At 37.3% G+C, this 19,334-nt stretch overlaps 1 protein-coding gene across 1 annotated transcript; it reads left to right on the forward strand.

The window, feature by feature from the left end:
- The first annotated feature begins 229 nt into the window (after positions 1 to 229).
- Positions 230 to 18,033, forward strand: GNE (glucosamine (UDP-N-acetyl)-2-epimerase/N-acetylmannosamine kinase). Its single transcript, XM_010076310.1, has 11 exons — positions 230 to 434; positions 3,286 to 3,737; positions 4,865 to 5,017; positions 5,480 to 5,692; positions 6,387 to 6,474; positions 7,568 to 7,778; positions 11,720 to 11,849; positions 14,944 to 15,165; positions 16,155 to 16,337; positions 16,985 to 17,101; positions 17,798 to 18,033. Exons 1-11 carry the CDS (start codon positions 271 to 273, stop codon positions 18,031 to 18,033), a joined length of 2,169 nt encoding a protein of 722 aa, XP_010074612.1. The 5' UTR covers positions 230 to 270.
- The last annotated feature ends 1,301 nt before the right edge of the window (positions 18,034 to 19,334 follow it).

A 19,334-nucleotide genomic window follows, 5' to 3' on the forward strand; every position in this document is an offset into this window, starting at 1 on the left:
GTATTAAAATTAAGTGAGTTTTAACCAAAAAAAAAAAAAAAAAATCTGTCCTTTTCTAAAATTTTCTAATGATAGGTACTGTAAGGTATCAGTTGTCTGTTATCAATGGAACGAGTTAGGATGTGTCCACAATTCTGGGCAGCACTTGTGTACTGTTCATTAAGTGTACCATTTACTTCCTCTGAAGATTATTATTAATGCTTCTTTTTTTTCATGTTATTTCAGGAAGTGTATTTCAAAAATCTTTCAAAACAGAAACAAAAGGAAGTCATGGAGAAGAATGGAAACAACCACAAACTTCGTGTTTGTGTTGCCACTTGCAACCGTGCTGATTATTCAAAATTAGCTCCCATTATGTTTGGTATTAAGGCAGAACCACAGTTCTTTGAGCTTGATGTTGTAGTGCTTGGTTCCCATCTGATTGATGATTATGGGTAAGGTGAATTTTTGTATCTCTGCCAATCTGTTTCTGGGGCCTTGGCAATAACTTCATGAATGTTTGAAACAAAATCCTTCTTATCATGAATGCACGCAACACAATTTAATTTTTTTTTCAGATTTTATTGCATTTTGCAGGTCCTTCTGAGATTTCATATTTCTGGTGGTTTCTTTTTTCAGACAATTTTAGAATTTTGGAAAGTTTTGTGTAACTGCTGTAATTGAGATCTTCATCAGGATCACAGACTATGTGAAGTGAGAAACTCAGTTCATTCAGATTTCGTATAATAGCAAATGAAATGTGCTACAGTCTTTAATTTTCACAGAGAAAAGCTAATTTGCAGCTCTGCTGCTTTGAATATGGGAGAAAGTCCTTACATATTCCATACCCCAGGGGAATACTATTAGTTCTTACTTCCAGGATTGTGGAAGAAGGAAAGGGTGGTTGTCTGTTTCTGACAAAATGAGTAACGGGTAGGTATATTTGGTACGATTTAGCAGGAGAGATTAGGGTCCCCTCTATAACATCCTGTAAGTAAGCAGTCAGATCACCTGTCTGGGAGGATAGACAGGTGATGTCTTGGTCCAAATCCCTTCCTTAGGAAGGACTTCCCACATCCCAGGTGAATATTCTCCTGTTTGCTGGGAAAAAGGCAGGAGGAACAGCATGCATATTCTTGCTGAGATTGTGGTAGTTGTTTGGTAGATTTTGGTCTGGCTGCATTTACCAGATTTGGCCCACTAAGGGTAATAGATAGGAAAACACTTAATTTGCAAGTCACAATCAGACTTCAGCATAAGGTTTGCAGCATATCAGCATTGTTGAACTTTTAGAAATGTTACACATATCTTTAAATAAAGACACTTTTTGGACTTTCCAATGAGAAATTTTGGCACTTTATAACAGGGTGTGAAGAAGTTACATTATCTCAAACTCGTAGAACAGAAGTTCCACAGCTGCCCATTCTCAGCATAGTGCTCTGTTCCTTGCTTTGTACTGGATGTTGTTTCCATCTAATAATGCGGCAAGGTGAATTCAACACCACGAAACTAACCTGATTTAAAAAAACAATCAAAAAACCCCAATCAAACTTCTTGCCAGGTTAGCATGTTGAATGGCATCCTGTCTGACTGGAGAAATAAGGTAATCCCATTTCATTTGGCAAAGAGGAGAAACATGGCCCTGATTTTTCTATACTCCTGAACCCTTTGCTGTCTGCAAGACTTGTGCAAAGTAATATGAAATACTTACTCTTCAAATGCTGACGTGTTTAACACCTATCTCTGTGATGTAAATTATTTGTTTTGCACAAAGCAATAGAGATTTTGATCTGACAAGTGTTGTTGCTGTTAGTTGCTTGCTTGGGGTTTTTTTTGGGGGGGACCTAGCCCTGCACTCCTTAATCTCAGGAATCCTAGAGAGTTAGTGGGTCCTCAAAACATATGTGTTCCAGTGATTTGAGTAGGGTGATCAACAGCAGCAGAATTGAAATGATGGTGATCCTGTGAAATGTTTTTTACTGTAATGTTTTGAGGATAGTAAAAAACAAAACACCAAAAATGCAGTCTTGTTTTTTCCCTAGATTTTGACCTTTCAGAAGGGAAAGAATATAGAAGAAAGAGAAGAAATTTTTTTTTTTTTGAGATAAATACACACAGTAGTCAAAATGCAGGTCTGTGAAGGGTAATTGGAAATGGAGTTGGAAGTGGAATGCAATTTATGCTGTAAAACTCTAAGCTGCTTCACTCAGTTACATAAAAATAATTTTCCTTTTAAAAAGAACAAATTACCTGACAAGTTACTTGTAGGAATATGTCCTGTGTGTTACAGCAGTGAGCAGAGTTGAGTAGATTAATATGGGTTTCTTTAGTTACGCAGAATGGAGATTGCTTCTTTACTTGAGCTGGCACACTTCAGTCTTTGCTGTCTTTGCTCCTCTTGCAGATCGTGAGATTTTTATCTGCAGAATGGGAGTAGCAGGGTAGATCTAATGCAAATGAATTCTTATTTAAATCAGGTTAAAAATGTAATCCTTTGAATAAGACAGTGAATGTGTCAGATGGGTTGAAGACGGGATTGGAAGAGTTCTGGGTTTTTTCTCTCTTACTTCAGCCAGAGTGTGCAGACTCCTTAAGTCAGGTTTAGTGAATGTGGAAGATGGGTAATCTTATACAGATGTATGATCTTTTGTATTTCAAACACATAACTGTAACAATTCTCAGTATTCAAAGAACGTTTTAGCTTTCTCATTATGGAATGAAGCTGTTAGTATGTGGAAAACCTTTTTTCTTTAGTGCAAAAGCCTGTTTCCTTTGAACTTAAGGCCTCTTTGTGTAGTGATTTCTTAAGTCTATGAATATATGTCTTGATACAACTTCAATACAGAATCTGAAAAATGGATGCTACCTGCAAAATGTTTTCCTTGGACATATAGGCCTTAGCTTTGCATCATATTTGTTGTATTTATACATTTGTCCAGCAAAGTTGATATATTGGGGAGGAGTCAACATACCTTTTGTGAAAGTAGTTAATGCCATATTAGTCTCTGAAAGATTCTGCAAACATATGAGCAGAGTTTGATTTCTGAGGGTTTCCAGAACATTCAGCAGGGCTCCTTATTAAAGGTGTCTAGAAAAACCTGATGCTTGGAATATGAGAGAAGATCTTCGTATGGATGAGAGCATTCTGTTAGAATCTTAAAAACTAATTTCCCCAATGAAGGAGATGTGATAAGCAGGCCTTTGTTCAAACCCAGTACAACTATTGTAACATGCAGTTATTTTGTCAAGCTATGTTGCTGTAAAATCAAGTTGTATTTACTGTAACCCTTTTCCTCTTACCTTCAGTAATACCTATCGTATGATTGAACAAGATGACTTCGATATTCATACGAGATTGCACACCATTGTGAGAGGGGAGGATGAGGCAGCTATGGTGGAGTCAGTGGGCCTTGCATTAGTGAAGTTACCGGATGTCCTGAACCGCCTGAAACCTGACATAATGATAGTTCATGGGGACAGATTTGATGCTTTGGCCCTGGCCACATCTGCAGCCCTGATGAATATTCGCATTCTTCACATTGAAGGTGGGGAAGTCAGTGGGACCATTGATGACTCTATCAGACATGCTATAACCAAACTGGCCCATTACCACGTATGCTGCACAAGGAGTGCAGAGCAGCATTTGATAGCCATGTGTGAAGACCATGACCGCATCCTGTTAGCGGGCTGTCCCTCATATGACAAGCTTCTCTCTGCCAAAAATAAGGACTACATGGGTATTATACGCATATGGCTAGGTGAGCAGTCCACTTTTTATATTTTTCATATGACTTTCAATGCTAGACAAATTTAGTAACTAGGTTATCGTTTGTGGGATCTGTTGACCAGTGTCTCTGAGAAGAGTACAGGAAAGAAACAGGCAGACTTCTTCATAGTAAGTTTGCTTGTTTGGAAAGAACTATCAAGCATCAACCTGCTCCTTCTTAAAAAAACTAGTATATTTGGTAGTACTAGCTAGTATTTCTTTCTTTCTACATTTTCTTTTGATGTGTTCTACCATGTATAGCTGGAAAGCTACAAATTTGTCCTAGTAAACACATCTGGTCCTTTTGCCACATAAAAAAAATAACTCCTTAAATGGGTGGTTTCTCCGAGCTGAACAATTTAAAAACATTCTAATATGAATGGTTATTTTGGTGTAAAGGATGTATTTAAAAAGAATCAAAGCTGTTCAGGGCTAATCTAAAAAAATCAAAGGGAATTTATAATGCAGACATTCTTTTGAGGAACGCACTGTCCCAGGGTAACATGTGCCAAAATATTCTGAATATGTTTCATATTCATTTTCTTAGAAATCATTCCTACAAACAATGGGGTTTTGTATTTTCATCTTTGACAAAGCAATCTCCTATATGGCACATTAACCTGTGTAGTTGGAAGCTGGACTCTTCTTTGATCAGTAGGTGAATATTTTGCAGATAAACTTCTTTATCAAATGCACTAAAACAAGTATGACTGACTCTTTTAAAGCAAGAGGAATGAAGTCTTTGCTTGAGGATGGAGAACTGACAGAAAACCTAAGCAGCTTCAGGGCTTTCATGTTACTCCAGATTTACATTGGTGTGAGAACACTGTGGACTCTGGTATAGTTTTGCAAAACTTTAGATGTAGGCCTGCAAGTTTACAGTTTGTTGCGTTTAGGCAGTGGTCTCTGAAGTTACAAGGCTTGCTTAGAGAGGCAAATAACAAGGTGGATCCTGGTACTCCCTTGAGTTTTATTGTAGCATTGAAATTTATGTGTCAGATACTCCCTAAGTGCCTTAACTGTTCAGGCTTTCACATTGGTAGTTTCAAAAGTATGTCCTCCCTTCCCCTTACTATTCTTTGACAATAACAAAATTTTTCTTGGGCTCCATTTGGACAGGTGAAGATGTCAAAACCAGAGATTATATAGTTGCTCTGCAACATCCTGTAACCACAGATATTAAACATTCCATAAAGATGTTTGAGCTGACGCTAGATGCACTCATCTCCTTCAACAAAAGAACACTTGTTCTGTTCCCTAATGTGGATGCAGGTGAGTAAAATACCTTTGTGACAGAGGAACACAGAACAGATTGTCTTTAAAGCATACATTGGTTCTTACGGAGTGATTTTATCTGAGAACTTCCTGCCAGGCGGAAATAGCTGGATGGTCTCAGCATCAGGTGTGCATCTGCTGCAGCTCCATGTTCACATTGCTGGAGGACATTCAGCTTTTCAGTGTGGGGAGGAAGATGAAGGGAAACCATGTGACATGTAGAAGCAGTATTACTGCCTCTTTAACTAAAAACTACAAAAAATTTTTGCACTGGATTTTGGGATTGAAGTTGGGCTTACATGCCCAGCTCTGCAACTTACATTGTGAGGATAAAAAGAGAACAAAAACAACTCAAGAGGTTGGCAACTCAGTGAACAGCTATTAACTCCTTTACATGTTTGGACTTTCAATTTAACAATATAACTTGAATAATTTATTCTACCTCTTGTTTTTCTCTAGGAAGCAAAGAGATGGTTCGGGTGATGAGGAAGAAGGGCATTGAACATCATCCCAATTTTCGGGCAGTAAAGCATGTCCCTTTTGATCAGTTCATTCAGCTAGTTGCTCATGCTGGTTGTATGATTGGTAACAGCAGTTGTGGTGTCAGAGAAGTGGGAGCATTTGGTACACCTGTCATCAACCTGGGGACACGTCAGACAGGAAGAGAAACAGGTACGTTTGCTTAACCACTTTAATTTCCTCATGGTTCTGAGGTTTTATTGTTCCATAATAAAGTCAGATGAATGCTTGACAGAGGTCATCTTGCAGTATCAGTGCAACATATTTTGTGACCCATTTTAAAGCTTTGCTGGCTATTCCTGTATCATGTTAGTGCTTGCTTGTGTGTTTTATGTAAGATAATGAGGTTTTTATCTATACGTAAGTTCAAATATATCTCCATTTGCAGTGGCTTCCATTTAGCAGAACAGGCAACTAATTGTTTTCCTTTATAGCTAGTTTCATGTTTGACATGTATTAAAATTTCACTTTAAAAAACATGAACTCTTCACCACTTCAGGAAGTAACTGTATTGTGGTATTTCACAAATATGCAGATATGACACAAATATCCATTTGCCCTCTGTTTTCATTTGTGTATTTTGAATTTAATAATAAAATTCCGTTGAAGGCTAATCTTCTACTTTCTAGTATTTTATAATGCATGACAGCGTATCATAGGAGTCACCATTGCTCTATTGGGAGCAAGGGGAGGCCTGTAACTGATGAAGAACAATGTCGATCTGGCTGGAGTCTTTCCTGCTCAGAGGAAACAAAAATAATTATTTCTTTATTTCTAAAGCAGTTCTTATCCTCTAATGCAATTTGAGGAGCTGAGCTGTCGTATAATGTTAACTTTTGTCATCTAGGTGAAAATGTTCTTCATGTTCGTGATGCAGATACACAGGATAAGATTCTGCATGCCCTACAGCTGCAGTTTGGTAAACAGTATCCATGGTAAGTACATTCATCTTGCTTCATCAGAGAGGATGTTAAAGCAGTAGATTAAAAGCCATTCACTACTGAGATGGTTCATCATATTCGATTGGAGTGCTATTAATGCACTAATCTCAGGTTACAAGTTATTTTTCATTTCACATGCCTCATTCTGAATCACAGTGCAATGTCTGGTATGCAGATTAGTATTTGTAGAGCGAAATGGTACTAGTAATGTTTTGATACAACTAGGACTTCAACATCCTATAGAAAGTCAAGAGGACAAAATTCATATGTTAGCTTAAACTAGCATGATTAAGAGAGCTTGTTCCATAGGAGCAGCATAGGGGAGAACATCCTTTCTGTCTACCTCTGATTTGTGCATGAAGGACATGCTACTTTATAGCTGGATTGACCTCAGGCGTGATCCATGGAGAGAGTCCTGAGTGCAAGCTTCCAGGGGAGCTGCAAGATTATAGCAAGATGCTTTACATTATTGTTCAGCCATACAGTATTTACCCTCAGTTCTATAGTGTAAAGTTGTTATAACTTCAAGACATAATATTTATCTAATTAATGACAAGAATCAAAAGTATATTTCTTAAGAACCTCAATAGAGTAATGAAACTGAATTCTGTAGTACCAAATGCCTGACACTGTTTATGATGATATTTTAAAACCGGAGTTATATGTTCCAAACTGACATGAATGTTCTGTTTATTCTTACATAGTTCTTATCTGTGTGATAAGTATATCTTGTCTGGGCATGTAGCACATACATAAACTTCCCATGATTATAGAGCTTTATTATTTGGGTCCCTTCATTAAATTCTTAAATTTTTTTTTGGCATCATTAGCTTTCCCATTTTCTATGTTCCATGTTTGGTATTCCAAACTGGAGCTAATACCCAACTTGCACAATCTATTGTGTGATCTTCAAACTACTGACACTACCTACTGTATCTGATGACAGACTTGAGTAGTGTGAGTTGCAGTATTGTCATAGTAGCCATACCATAATTTTGTAATGACAGTGTTACAGCCTTCTGTCATATAAAGAATGTTATTGCGGTGTTATTTCCAATTAAATTGATTTTTTTATTTAATATTATAGCTCAAAAATATATGGAGATGGTAATGCTGTTCCAAGGATTTTGAAGTTCCTCAAATCTATTGACCTCAAAGAGCCATTGCAAAAGAAATTCTGTTTTCCTCCTGTAAAAGATAATATCTCTCAAGATATTGACCATATTCTGGAGACACAGAGTGCTCTGGCTGTGGATCTAGGTGGAACAAATCTCCGAGTAGCAATTGTCAGTATGAAGGTAAATATTCTGTTGTGCTTTTAGATGTTCTGCAAACTCCATTGGGCTTTGTGGGATTTTTTTGCTACAGTGGGGATATGGGTTTATGATGCAAAACTGCTCCAAAACAAAGCAGTCCTACTGGCTTTTGCTGTTGAGGGGTAAAGTAGACTTTCCTTCATTTGTTGCACCTCATACAGTCTCCATACAACTTGCCTGCTAGTTTGTTTTTCTAGGGCTGCTGTTAAATCTAGCAAAGCCCATTTGCTGGTGCATGGTCCTTGCTGCCCCCTCTCTCTGGGAAGTCATAGAGACCTTGAAGAGCAGGACAATTTTTAGATGTGTTGGTTGCCCATAAAAGGTGACTCTGTTCATCCTTGCAACTTTTTATATGTCAAGCAAAAAAGGGAAAGGCTCCGAGAGCAGCCTTTTTACTTCCCTGCTGCCTTACACAGCCATGTAATGGACATACAGAACCATTTTGAGCAATAACCAGCATTCAGCAAAGCAATTTACTGGGTTCACTGAGAGTGCTGGGTTCATGGTGGGTGGGTTCAGGTTGTGGAATTTTGCATCTCTTCTACCAAGAGAAGAACAGCCAGTAATCAAAAATTCTCAGTGTCTTCCTGCATAGAAGCATAATCAGTAAGGCAGTACAGAGCCTCAGCTGGAACAGTGTTCACTGTAATGCATCTCACCACAGAGATGTAGATCAGTTGGAGAGAGAATCAGGAGAAAAACAATAATTATTACAGACATGAAAAACAGGGAAGTTGAAGAAACTAAAATTGTTTAGTTTAGAGGAGAAACTGACTGGGGGCAGATGTGGGGAAGCCTTCAGATATGTAGAAGCCTTTTCCCTGAAGAGAAAAATCATCATTTGTGCATGAAGAAGTAGTATATTATTAAAAGAGCTGAAGGAAAAATTATTTTAAATTTTTTCTTATCATCCAGCTTAGCTGTCAATGCAAGAGAAGGCTGGAATAGATAGTCTGGAAGGGTATGGTGTCTTCATTGCTGAAACAGTAGGAAATGGTTTAAAAAGGTCTCTTAAAACCATCTGAATTATAGTTCGTTGATCTTGCATTGGAAAGGGCTGGCAGATTTGAGTTGCATGACGGTCATCTAAAATTGTTTTTGTTTTGTTTTAATTGTGTTGACTCTGTCCTTTGATAGAATCATAGAATGGTTTGGGTTGGAAAGGACCTCAACGATCCTCAAGTTCCAACCCTCCTGCCATGGGCAGGAACACCCTCCACTAGCCCAGGTTGCTCAAAGCCTCATCCAGCCTGGTCTTGAACACCTCCAGGGATAGGGCATCCACAGCTTCCCTGGGCAACTTGTTCCAGTGTCTCACCACCCTCACAGTGAAAAATTTCTTCCTAATATCTCATCTAAATCTGCTCTCTTTGAGTTTATAAACTGTTGCCCCTTGTCCTGTCAGTACACTCCCTGATAAAGTGCCTCCCCATCTCTCCTGTAGCCCCCTTCAGGTACTGGTAGGCTGCTATTAGGTCTCCTCGGAGCCATCTTTTCTCCAGTATATATGTAAAGAGGTGCTTGACGGTTTAATACCATCATCAAAGTAAGCAGAACTTGATGCATACACTAGAGTTCATAAAGACTTTAAAGACTGAGTTTTGAGCCTGAAGTACTTCTCTTCCTGTAAAAGTAACCTATTTGAAATAGGATTGAAGTTACAGCCTTGTATGGAGAGATGTTCAGGTTTAGGGATACTGTGTGATTTAATGGTCTCCATGCTTAGAAGTTCCTCAACCTGTTTCTCTGGTAATGGCACAGTAGGAAGCTTTCCTTTGCCTGTGTCATAGCGCTAATAAGTATGCATTGCTTGCATAGCTCTGCCAGTCATAGACAACATATTACAAATGTTAGGCAGCTAATTTAAAAATATGAAAGTTCATACTTGGCAAACATAACAAAAACTGAAGTCTTAAAAAACAGCAAGTGAGGCTACTGAAATGGCATCAGTATCAGTGTAGTGGCAGATCACTTGCAAAGGCATTGTGTAGTGAAACAAGTAAATACACCTGTGACTACCAGCTCATTATCCACATCAATAAAAAAAATACAAAATTTCTATTTAAACTTGGGAGCTTCAGGTTCATGGGATAAAAATTAGTTGGTGATGGTGTAAAAATATTTGAAATAAATCTTATCCACATTGATAAATGAAGGGATAGTTAGGACTGAATAATTTTAACTCATTTGGATACCCATCTTCTTATTTGGGGTGGGGGAAAGCGTAAAAATACACAAATCTGCAGGACTTTAAAGCTGTGAATAAAATTCAGTTTCGGAAGTCTTTGGCTTTTATTCGGAATTGGACACTGACTCCTACACTTACACTTCATACTTCCAGATAACTAGATCAGTTAGACATAGTTACGCAGAAAAAAAAGTAAATTGCCAGCAGAGAGATGAAAGGCTAAGTAAATTGACTTGATACGGTCCAGAATTTTTACATTCATTTAAAAGGAGATGTCTGGCAGATTTTTAAGGTCTTAAATAAAACTTTCAAGAGTATATAGATAGATAGTAAAATTGACACTGCATTGTCTGCCAACACAGACAGAAGAAGATTAATTTTTTTAAAATCCTGTCCATTTTGCAGATTGTATCTTTTGAGGTGGCATTTATGAAAATTGAAATGTTAGCAAGTCAGAATGAAAAGGATCAGACTTCCCTAATAAAATTTATACAACAGATGTAAGCATTTAACAAGAAATGGCAGGGTTGAATGTGTAGTTTTCATTAAGAAAATAGCTGAATTTTCAAAAGTTCCTTTTAAAAGCTGTTGTGTCTTCTGATAATGTTTGCTGCAGCTTTGTCTTCCAACATAACTTCCTCTCGTTCCCCTTTATCTCTAAACCAAAAGCAAAGAGGAGACTAAACATCATAAAAATCCCAAACCCTATTGCTGATGTGATGCTGAGATGGTGGGATTTAATACCCAAATCATTGACATCTTGGAATTTTCTAAGTTACTTTGCCAACAATGACTCAGCCATGTTGCATATAAACTATTTCTTACTCGTTGTTGTTTAGTTGTATTAATACACTGCTTTTCGCTTAGATATATTGTTCACTTAGATATCCCTGGTACTCTACAACATATAACAGGAAAAATAACAACACTAGAGCAGCATGTCTTCTGCAGTTTTCTGGCCTAATCCTTAATTAGGAAATATTAACATTACATTAAGATTAGTTCCTTAGTACCCACAGATTCAGGCTTGCATAATGAATGCTTTCATTACCACTGCATGACTCCTAGGGTTGAAAGTAATCCCTTTGTCCTGGACCCTCCCTCTTCTGTGCAACATACATCATAGTAGATGGTACTCCAGAAATATATTTTTGTATAATTGCATAGAAGAGAAGTTATTTCTGAAAGGATAGTAAATTTTGCATTTAAATTTCTAGCATTTCTGTCTGGCTGACTCTCCTCCTGACAGTAAAACAGCAGTGTCTTTGACACCATGCAAAACTTCCAGGTAGTTAAGTTGGAAACATTTTATTCTTCAAGCACTATGGGGTTTCTTTCCTTTTTACCAATTGCTACTCTCTTACTTCTTTTAACACTTTATAGTATTGAGCTTAAGTTCATTGCTGTTGCCATGGTTTAATCGTAACAACAGTTACAGTAGCTCCTGTGATATTTCCTTATACAATCCATGTGCTCCTTAAAATAAGTATTTTACTTCAGACAGGGGAGGTTGATTACAGAAGCAGAATGTAACGCCTAATCTTGCAAATCTGCCCCTCAGAGTTGTCAGGAATCTTGCACAGAACAGCCTGTAGGACCAAGATCTAAGGCACACATCTGTATTTTTTTTAAAAGAGACAAGTTATGACTCTCTAGTTGACCTGTAGTTTAAACAGAAGAGAAATTTCATCATGGACACTTATGTGGGGCATGTTTTGTTGTTTTTAATTTCTAGGGTGAAATAGTTAAGAAGTATACCCAGCTCAACCCTAAAACTTATGAAGACAGACTAGAATTAATTCTAAAGATGTGTGTAGAGGCTGCATCAGAGGCAGTAAACGTAAACTGCAGAATTTTGGGAGTGGGTAAGTTAACAATTACTAAATTTGTCTTTTCATCTAAGTTTTTCAACATCAAATCAAATCATTACTGATTAATTTAAAATACCTTTCTAAAACACATCTTTTGTATTTTGAGTTCATATATTATAATCTTAACACAAAAACTTTTCAAATTGTGAAAATGAGAAGCTGACTATAAAAACCTGAAGTTGCCCCAGTATGTAACAGCCATGAGAGCAAGCTGCTAAGTTAATCTAAAACTATATGTAAAATGTGTGATATATAGAATTTGTGAATTTTAAAGCTCCCTGCAGTCTCAGAATTGTGAGTCAGATGCTTAGTGTATATTGAAACACCTCTTGTTGAAACAACTGCAGCTGAGTCACCTTTCCTGTACTGTCTGTAAGCCTTACTTTACAGCCAGGATCAACTGTGCAGCAGAATCCTCAGTTACACTGAAAACACAGACTGAAAAAGCTAAAAAGTTAGATTGAATTTGCAGCTAACAGAGACAAAAGCAGCTTTTTTGTTGATGTCTGGTTTACTTACACTGTAGTAGAGTTCCCAGATAAACTGTCTGTTTATAGCAGACAAGACTTCTTCAGTTTAATGATGACTGGGAGCTTAGATACTACAGTTATTTATGAAGCTGTCAATTAATGTGTCCTGGATTTTTAAGGAGGACATAAAATCCTCATTTTAGCTGACAAATGCTCCAAAAAGAAAAGCAGCTTGCTCCAGACCAAAACTTACTTGAATTGCACAGTAGGAAGAAAAGTTAATTTCAGCTCCTTTTAGAAGTATTTTTTAAAACAAGTGTTAAGTACACAAAGCTGTAAGAAGAAATAAGTCAGTGTGAAAGATTTGATTTGAAGGTCTATCTGTTGGTTAATACACCACCCAGATTATTTTCTGTCCAAATGCTAAATCTTGAAAGCTTACAAGTTCCTGTAGAAAAGATGGGAAACTCTGCAGTAGTCACTATTTCACGCATCTAAGAACAGTTTTTAGGTGCTACTGGTTTACGGAGGTTTATATATGCGGAAAACCTTTGTTTGACATTTTACAAGAATTACATTCCTATTTGTTCTTCAGCCCCCTTCCTTCTGTGACTGCTTACTGTTTAATTATTGAGTAATAAGGGGAAAAGTTGTGCTACAGAACAAGAAATTTCTTACCTGGCTATTTTTATTAGCTGCTCTCTGCCTCATTCAGACTCATAGTTTGAATCAGAATACTAGCTGAAATTGAAAGTTCTTTTTAGAGAATTACATATATATTCCATTGGAATAATTAATGTATTAGATTCTAGTCATTTCCTTAAGGCTATAAAGATGGAGAGTTCCTATAACTTTGGTTGCGAGACTGAGCAGAAGGGCTGGACTTAATCATGGACTTTTTATCAGTAACACTGGCCTTCTCCCAGCTTAATCATGGACTTTTTATCAGTAACACTGGCCTTCTTCCAGCTATTGTAGGTAAGGGTAAAAGTAATAACCCTTGGAAGTGAATAATGAGAGAGAGCTACTGATAGAAAGAAATGGAAAAAAAGTGGTTTCCTCCTTTTAGACCTATAAACTGCTGTCAGCACTCAATATACTAGTTATGTGTACATAATTTCAATTGAAGAACTCCCACAAATACAAAACAGGTTTGCAGAGGACTCTGAAAATTATGATTTATTTTTTTCCAGTATCTTTTTGTCTTGATGATCATATAATTCTAGATTGCAACAGCTCTGCAGTTAGTTTCAAACTTGTTATTTTTGCTGGCTTTTTTCCACTCAAAACAAAGTATTTATATTAAAACAAGCTTTTTGAAAATGAGAGAAAAGTAAAACTTTAACAGGCCCAAAGAACACTAGCAGCTGTTTCTGAAGTTTTTTTTTACTTTTACAAAACACAAATTTTGAACCAAAGGAGACTCAGATCTATACACAAATGTTGCATAGAGATACTTGTGAGAGCTATCTATTTACTGCTATTAGGCAGTATTTAAGTTATCTTTTTGGAGTTGATAGTAGAGAAAAGGGGATGAAGAGATAGCTTCTGCTAATTCCCATAATCATTTACATCAATTACAGAATTATGGCATTTAGAAAAAGTAGACATGTTTTACTAAGCTATTGTTGAGTTAGCAACTAAATATTAAATAAGGTTTTGTTGTAATAAACATTTGGTTCTTAAAATCTTAGGGAGACTTTCAGACATTGACATTGGGAATGTAATTTCTGTTAGATACTTTCTGACAGGTTCTCAGATTATTTGTTCCTTAAAAAGTGAGATTTTTGGGAGTCTTACAGCTTTAATATTCAATTAGGCTGCTTGTCTTGTAGCTTTTGTGCAGCGTTCTATTACAATATTAACCCTGGGACTCTTTCTTTTCTTAACATCCTTAGATAAGTGACATAATTATATAATCTCTGTACAAGAATAGTAGATAAATGTTCAGACTTTGTTGTCTAGAGCTAAATACCTCCATAATAGAGTGGCTTACTTTTCAGAGGTCCTGACAGAGTCCATCAACTTTGGAAGCCTCTCCAGCTAGAGAAAACTGGTTTGGCTAATAGTGCCTATTATTAGCCATTATTCTGTCCAGTAGACAAATCTCTGAACACAGTCTTGATTTTCCTGGAAAACAGTGTATTTTTAAGTAGAAATTACTACTCAAAGTCCAGTGATTAGTCATGCTTTATCTTGAGAGTTACAGCAAATTTCAGGACACTTGTACTGTTCCAGGGTTTGAACAATTTATTTTGTACAGTCAGCTATTTTATGTCTTTCATATATGACTAAAAGGAAACACAAATACTAAATGATTTGCTGCCATCTTGCCTGAAGTAGGAACATAAACTGTCTGACTAACACGGACCATTACCAATCTAGTTAGTCTTAACATACTGGGTGCATTGTGATTAGAGCAATGGAGTTGTAGAAATTATCTTTGTCAGAAATTGCACTGCCAGTAATACTTAGAAAATTTTACTTTCACACTGTGGTTCAAAGCATACTATTAGAAATAAAAATATTTGTCATTGTGAGGAGAAAACCAGATCTTTTACTTAAAGTATTACACAGACTTAGTTTTGATTTTTCTCCCCTGTGTTTCTGGGACTTAGGTATTTCCACAGGTGGACGGGTAAACCCCCGAGAAGGAATTGTGCTTCACTCTACAAAACTCATTCAGGAGTGGAGCTCTGTGGATCTCAGAACTCCAATATCTGATGCTCTGCACCTGCCAGTCTGGGTGGACAATGATGGAAACTGTGCTGCTCTAGCAGAGAGGAAATTTGGTCATGGAAAAGGAATAGAAAACTTTGTAACACTCATTACTGGTACAGGTGGGTATGTTATAGTTCAATGAAACCCAAAGTCAACATACCAGCACTATCATTCAGAGGCTCAGCTGATTGTAAAAGCATAAACACCAATGGTGTGCCTGCAAAACTCCAATATATTAGGTTCTTAAAGAGAAAATCCTTTTGCACTGTAGCTATTTGTTTCTTTTGGGGTACTTTTTAATTTATTCAGTAAAATGAAACCTTTTGCATAGTATAAGCTTCTTGATGAAAGAAGTTCTGCTGATACAGCTATGCAGGCAAACCATTTTTTTCAAAATAAGGACCATCTGAGCAACTGTAGCTGGAATAATTTTGGTTTTTTCAGCTTTATAGCTTAATTCTCTTCCAGCTGCAGAAATACAAGTCAGACAGGATACATATCGAGAAGATAAGCATCATCATCTCTCATATTCAGTTGCTTATTATATCTCAAAAGCAAATGTGGGGTAACTTTTCTCCTTTGCTAAATATATAGTCCTTTAAAACAGTGGCACTAATAACTAGCTGATGAGTCCTCACTCAGGGTTTGGGAAAGGGCAGCAGAGAATTACAGATTTAAGTGTCCTGGCTCTTTAGTACACAGATATAGCTGTCTAAATACAGCATTAAAACATCTCCTCTGAAATGCAAAATTTTAATGCCACTTGAAAGGTTAGTTTTGTGCATAAAGAGCATGACTCACAAGCTTAAAAGATCTGTCATAGTAGTTCAGTACCCCCCACAGGCTTTTTAAGAGAAGGAGAATATATACCATTTTGATACATATATGAATAGGAGGGAGCTATAAGCTTGCTAATTATGTGTGTTGAACAGAGAAGAGTTCTTCAATTACTAGTAATTTTTGGTTTCCAGTATAGACCACTGATGCACATATTATATCTTGTCTGTGTTAGAATAAGCAAATGTCAATGTCCTGCAGAATTGGGGCCTTTAAGATACAGTTTTTATCTCTTTTTTTTCTAATTGTAGAAGTTTTCATATCTTTGCAGGAATTGGAGGTGGAATCATTCATCAACATGAATTGATCCATGGCAGTTCTTTCTGTGCTGCTGAGCTTGGGCATATTGTTGTATCTTTAGATGGACCAGAGTGCCTGTGTGGTAGCCAAGGATGTATAGAAGCATATGCCTCTGGAATAGCCTTACAGAGGGAAGCTAAAAAACTGCATGATGGTATCTATGTACTTTTATTTTTGAAAACATTATTACTAAATTGCAAAGAGAATATTACGAAAAATAGACATGCCATCTTTTTCTAGGAAATGAGTGTAGGTGTACATGCAACCAGATAGGATTCCTATATATGGCCAAGCCAGGAGCTGCCACAACCTGCATAGTACAATACAATTCTTCTTCAATGATGGCAACAACCAGGCAAGCCCCATTTGGAACCACTTGTCTCAAAATTACCAGAAGCACGTAGTAGAATTGTCTCTCCTTTTTAAGAATGTTGTAAGGTAATCTGACAGGCATTCTGTGAGGTTTGGTTTCACGGTGGTTGTCTTCCAGCAATGCTTCTCAGTCTTAGATAAGTTTGAGAACATTTGTATTTTATTTTATTAACTTTTGGCGCTGACAAGACTAGTGAATTACAGTAGTATATGTGTTTGAGTTTGATGTCCTGCTTCTACAAGCAGTTCCCTGAATAATAAGGACATGACCACTTTGGCTGAACTTGAGGCTAGACAAATTGCTCAGGATTCAGGCTTCACTGTACAAGTAAAAGAGATGTAAAGATCTTAACTGCCTGTTTGTCACCTTCCATTTCTTAACACATCACTGTGTTTTGCTCTTGGCTTTCTCTCCTGCTCTTCAAACAGAGGATCTCCTTTTAGTAGAAGGAATGTCAGTGAAGAAGGAGGAGGTTGTTAGTGCTGCACATCTCATTCAAGCAGCTAAACTTGGGAACACAAAGGCAGACAGCATTCTCAGAACAGGTGAGAACATAGGCCAAAGTATGGAACCCTCCCATGATTGAATTTTTGGGGACACAGAAATGGTAATGCACTGTAACACTAAAAACACAACTCTACACAATGGAGACCTCCCTATATTAAGTTACTAATCATAATGAAATGTTAAATATCAATGTTAGAGGAAATGTGAACAGAAGTGTGTATTAGAAGTCTCTGTTCCAAAAAATGAGAACATGAAAAGTTTCTGCAAAGGTCAGCTTTAAAAAAAGTGAGGTCTCAGTCTTCTCATATTGGAAAATTTGGTGACATTTCATTGTAGGCAAGTGAATGGCTAGTCAGAGCAAGCAAATGCAATTTACATATTACTTTACATGTGATATTTTACTGTTTTGCTAGCTTTAAACACAGACCTCTTTCTCTTATAATGCTTTTCTCTTACCTTACAAGAGGGGTAATGCATTGCTTTGTATTTCATATCTGTATCACTGGATAATGCATTATTGTGCTATAAAATTGCCTTTTTTTTCTTTTACTTTTGAAAGAAAAATTAATGGCAAACTCATATTGTCTGATAACATAAACTCAAACCTGTCTGTCATATGGAATAAAACACTTCCCTGAGATTGTAATTTCCTGCAAACAGACCTTTTTCAACATCTGATGCTGGGACTGCTTTGAGTATTCTACCTGATTTCTTTTTATTTTATCTTTTCACAGCTGGGACAGCATTAGGCCTTGGAGTTGTGAACATTCTGCACACCATGAACCCCTCTCTTGTGATCCTTTCTGGAGTTCTAGCTAGCCACTATGTTAATGCTGTCAAAGATGTGATAAATAGACAGGCTCTGTCCTCTGTTAAAACTGTGGATGTGGTGGTCTCAAATCTAGCAGATCCTGCTCTTCTTGGAGCTGCTAGCTTGGTACTGGATTATACTACACGTAGAATATCCTAGGTACCTGGAAGAATTGTAGAAATTCAGATTCCTAGTGGGTGGAGGGAATACTTTGCCCAAAGTTTTTCTTTGATGAAAGCAGCTACTGAATCAGAGTAGTGTTCTGAACAGTTAGTGACTACTTCAGCATTTTCTAATTGAGCTGTTATCTTTTTGTATTTTTGCTAAATTTCATCTCACTTCATAGGAACTAATGTGCAACTCTGTTGTTTTTAATCACCACTGTTGGTAAGCCCGTATGTTGTTTTTAAGGGCAGCTGAATTATTTATGAGCATATCTTGATGTATAGTGGGGAATATGCATATGTTGTGTCAAATTAGAACTAATATTTGGGGATCCGTATCTCATTTCCCACCCATGTGAAATGAGAGGTCTACAATGTGACCAGCTTTTCAGTTTACAGGCTTCCACCCACAAAGTAAATATGATGTAATCGCCAATAGCAGGTAGTCATTTCAGTGGGTGGAAACAAGGGAAGTTGCCTCTACAATCAAAAAGGCTGCATTTACAAATTGTGGTTCATGGAGGACTTGGTGGAGGCAGTTATTACATAATTTTTAGAAGGCAGAGTTCCATTTTAGAAGCTTTGCATATGATCATGGTCTAGTGGGCTTACAGTCTGCAGAGCAGCCCAGACATACCAACAAGTAGCAGTGAGCATCTCTGTCTTCTGGCTATGGCCAACAGTCAATTTTTGAATTGTATTCCTGGGGCGGCACTTAAGGCTACTCAAAGCTTTCTCTGACAAAGTAGCAGAGAGGGGACTCTCTATTTGATACTCATCTGAAATTCAACTATGTGGCACACCCGAGCATAAAGACTTTACCTTGCAAGAAATCTCTTCCACTGCAGAGTGACATAGTGCATCTCCTCAGCAGTTCTGGTGACTGCAGGTACACTGTTCTTGTCCTGCATTCACCATCAGCTCACACGATTGAAAGTCAAATCTAAGCCTTGTCCTCACCTTCAAGACAGTCAGAAGCCTAGGAGCAAAGTGTGCCCAATACCAGTGAAGACTTGCCTAGGTAAACCATGGTGTATGTTTCTTTAACTAGGTCTTAATGATACACAGCTGTCTTTATCCAGCTGCTTTTTAGCACACTTTCAAGATACTGCAGTAATGACAACTATTTGACACAAGGAGAAACACAAAAACAGACCCATCAGATCAGCTGTCCCAGACAGAAGATACCTGTAGAGGAACAATAACAATGACAAGACCATCTCCTGTCCTGCACTTGCACTTCATGGCCTATTTTGACATCTAACTCAGCCACCACTGATTATATTCTCAGAAGCC

This window comes from Pterocles gutturalis, unplaced genomic scaffold (genome assembly GCF_000699245.1).
Source record: "Pterocles gutturalis isolate BGI_N339 unplaced genomic scaffold, ASM69924v1 scaffold21833, whole genome shotgun sequence".
In the NCBI taxonomy this organism is placed as follows: domain Eukaryota; kingdom Metazoa; phylum Chordata; class Aves; order Pterocliformes; family Pteroclidae; genus Pterocles; species Pterocles gutturalis.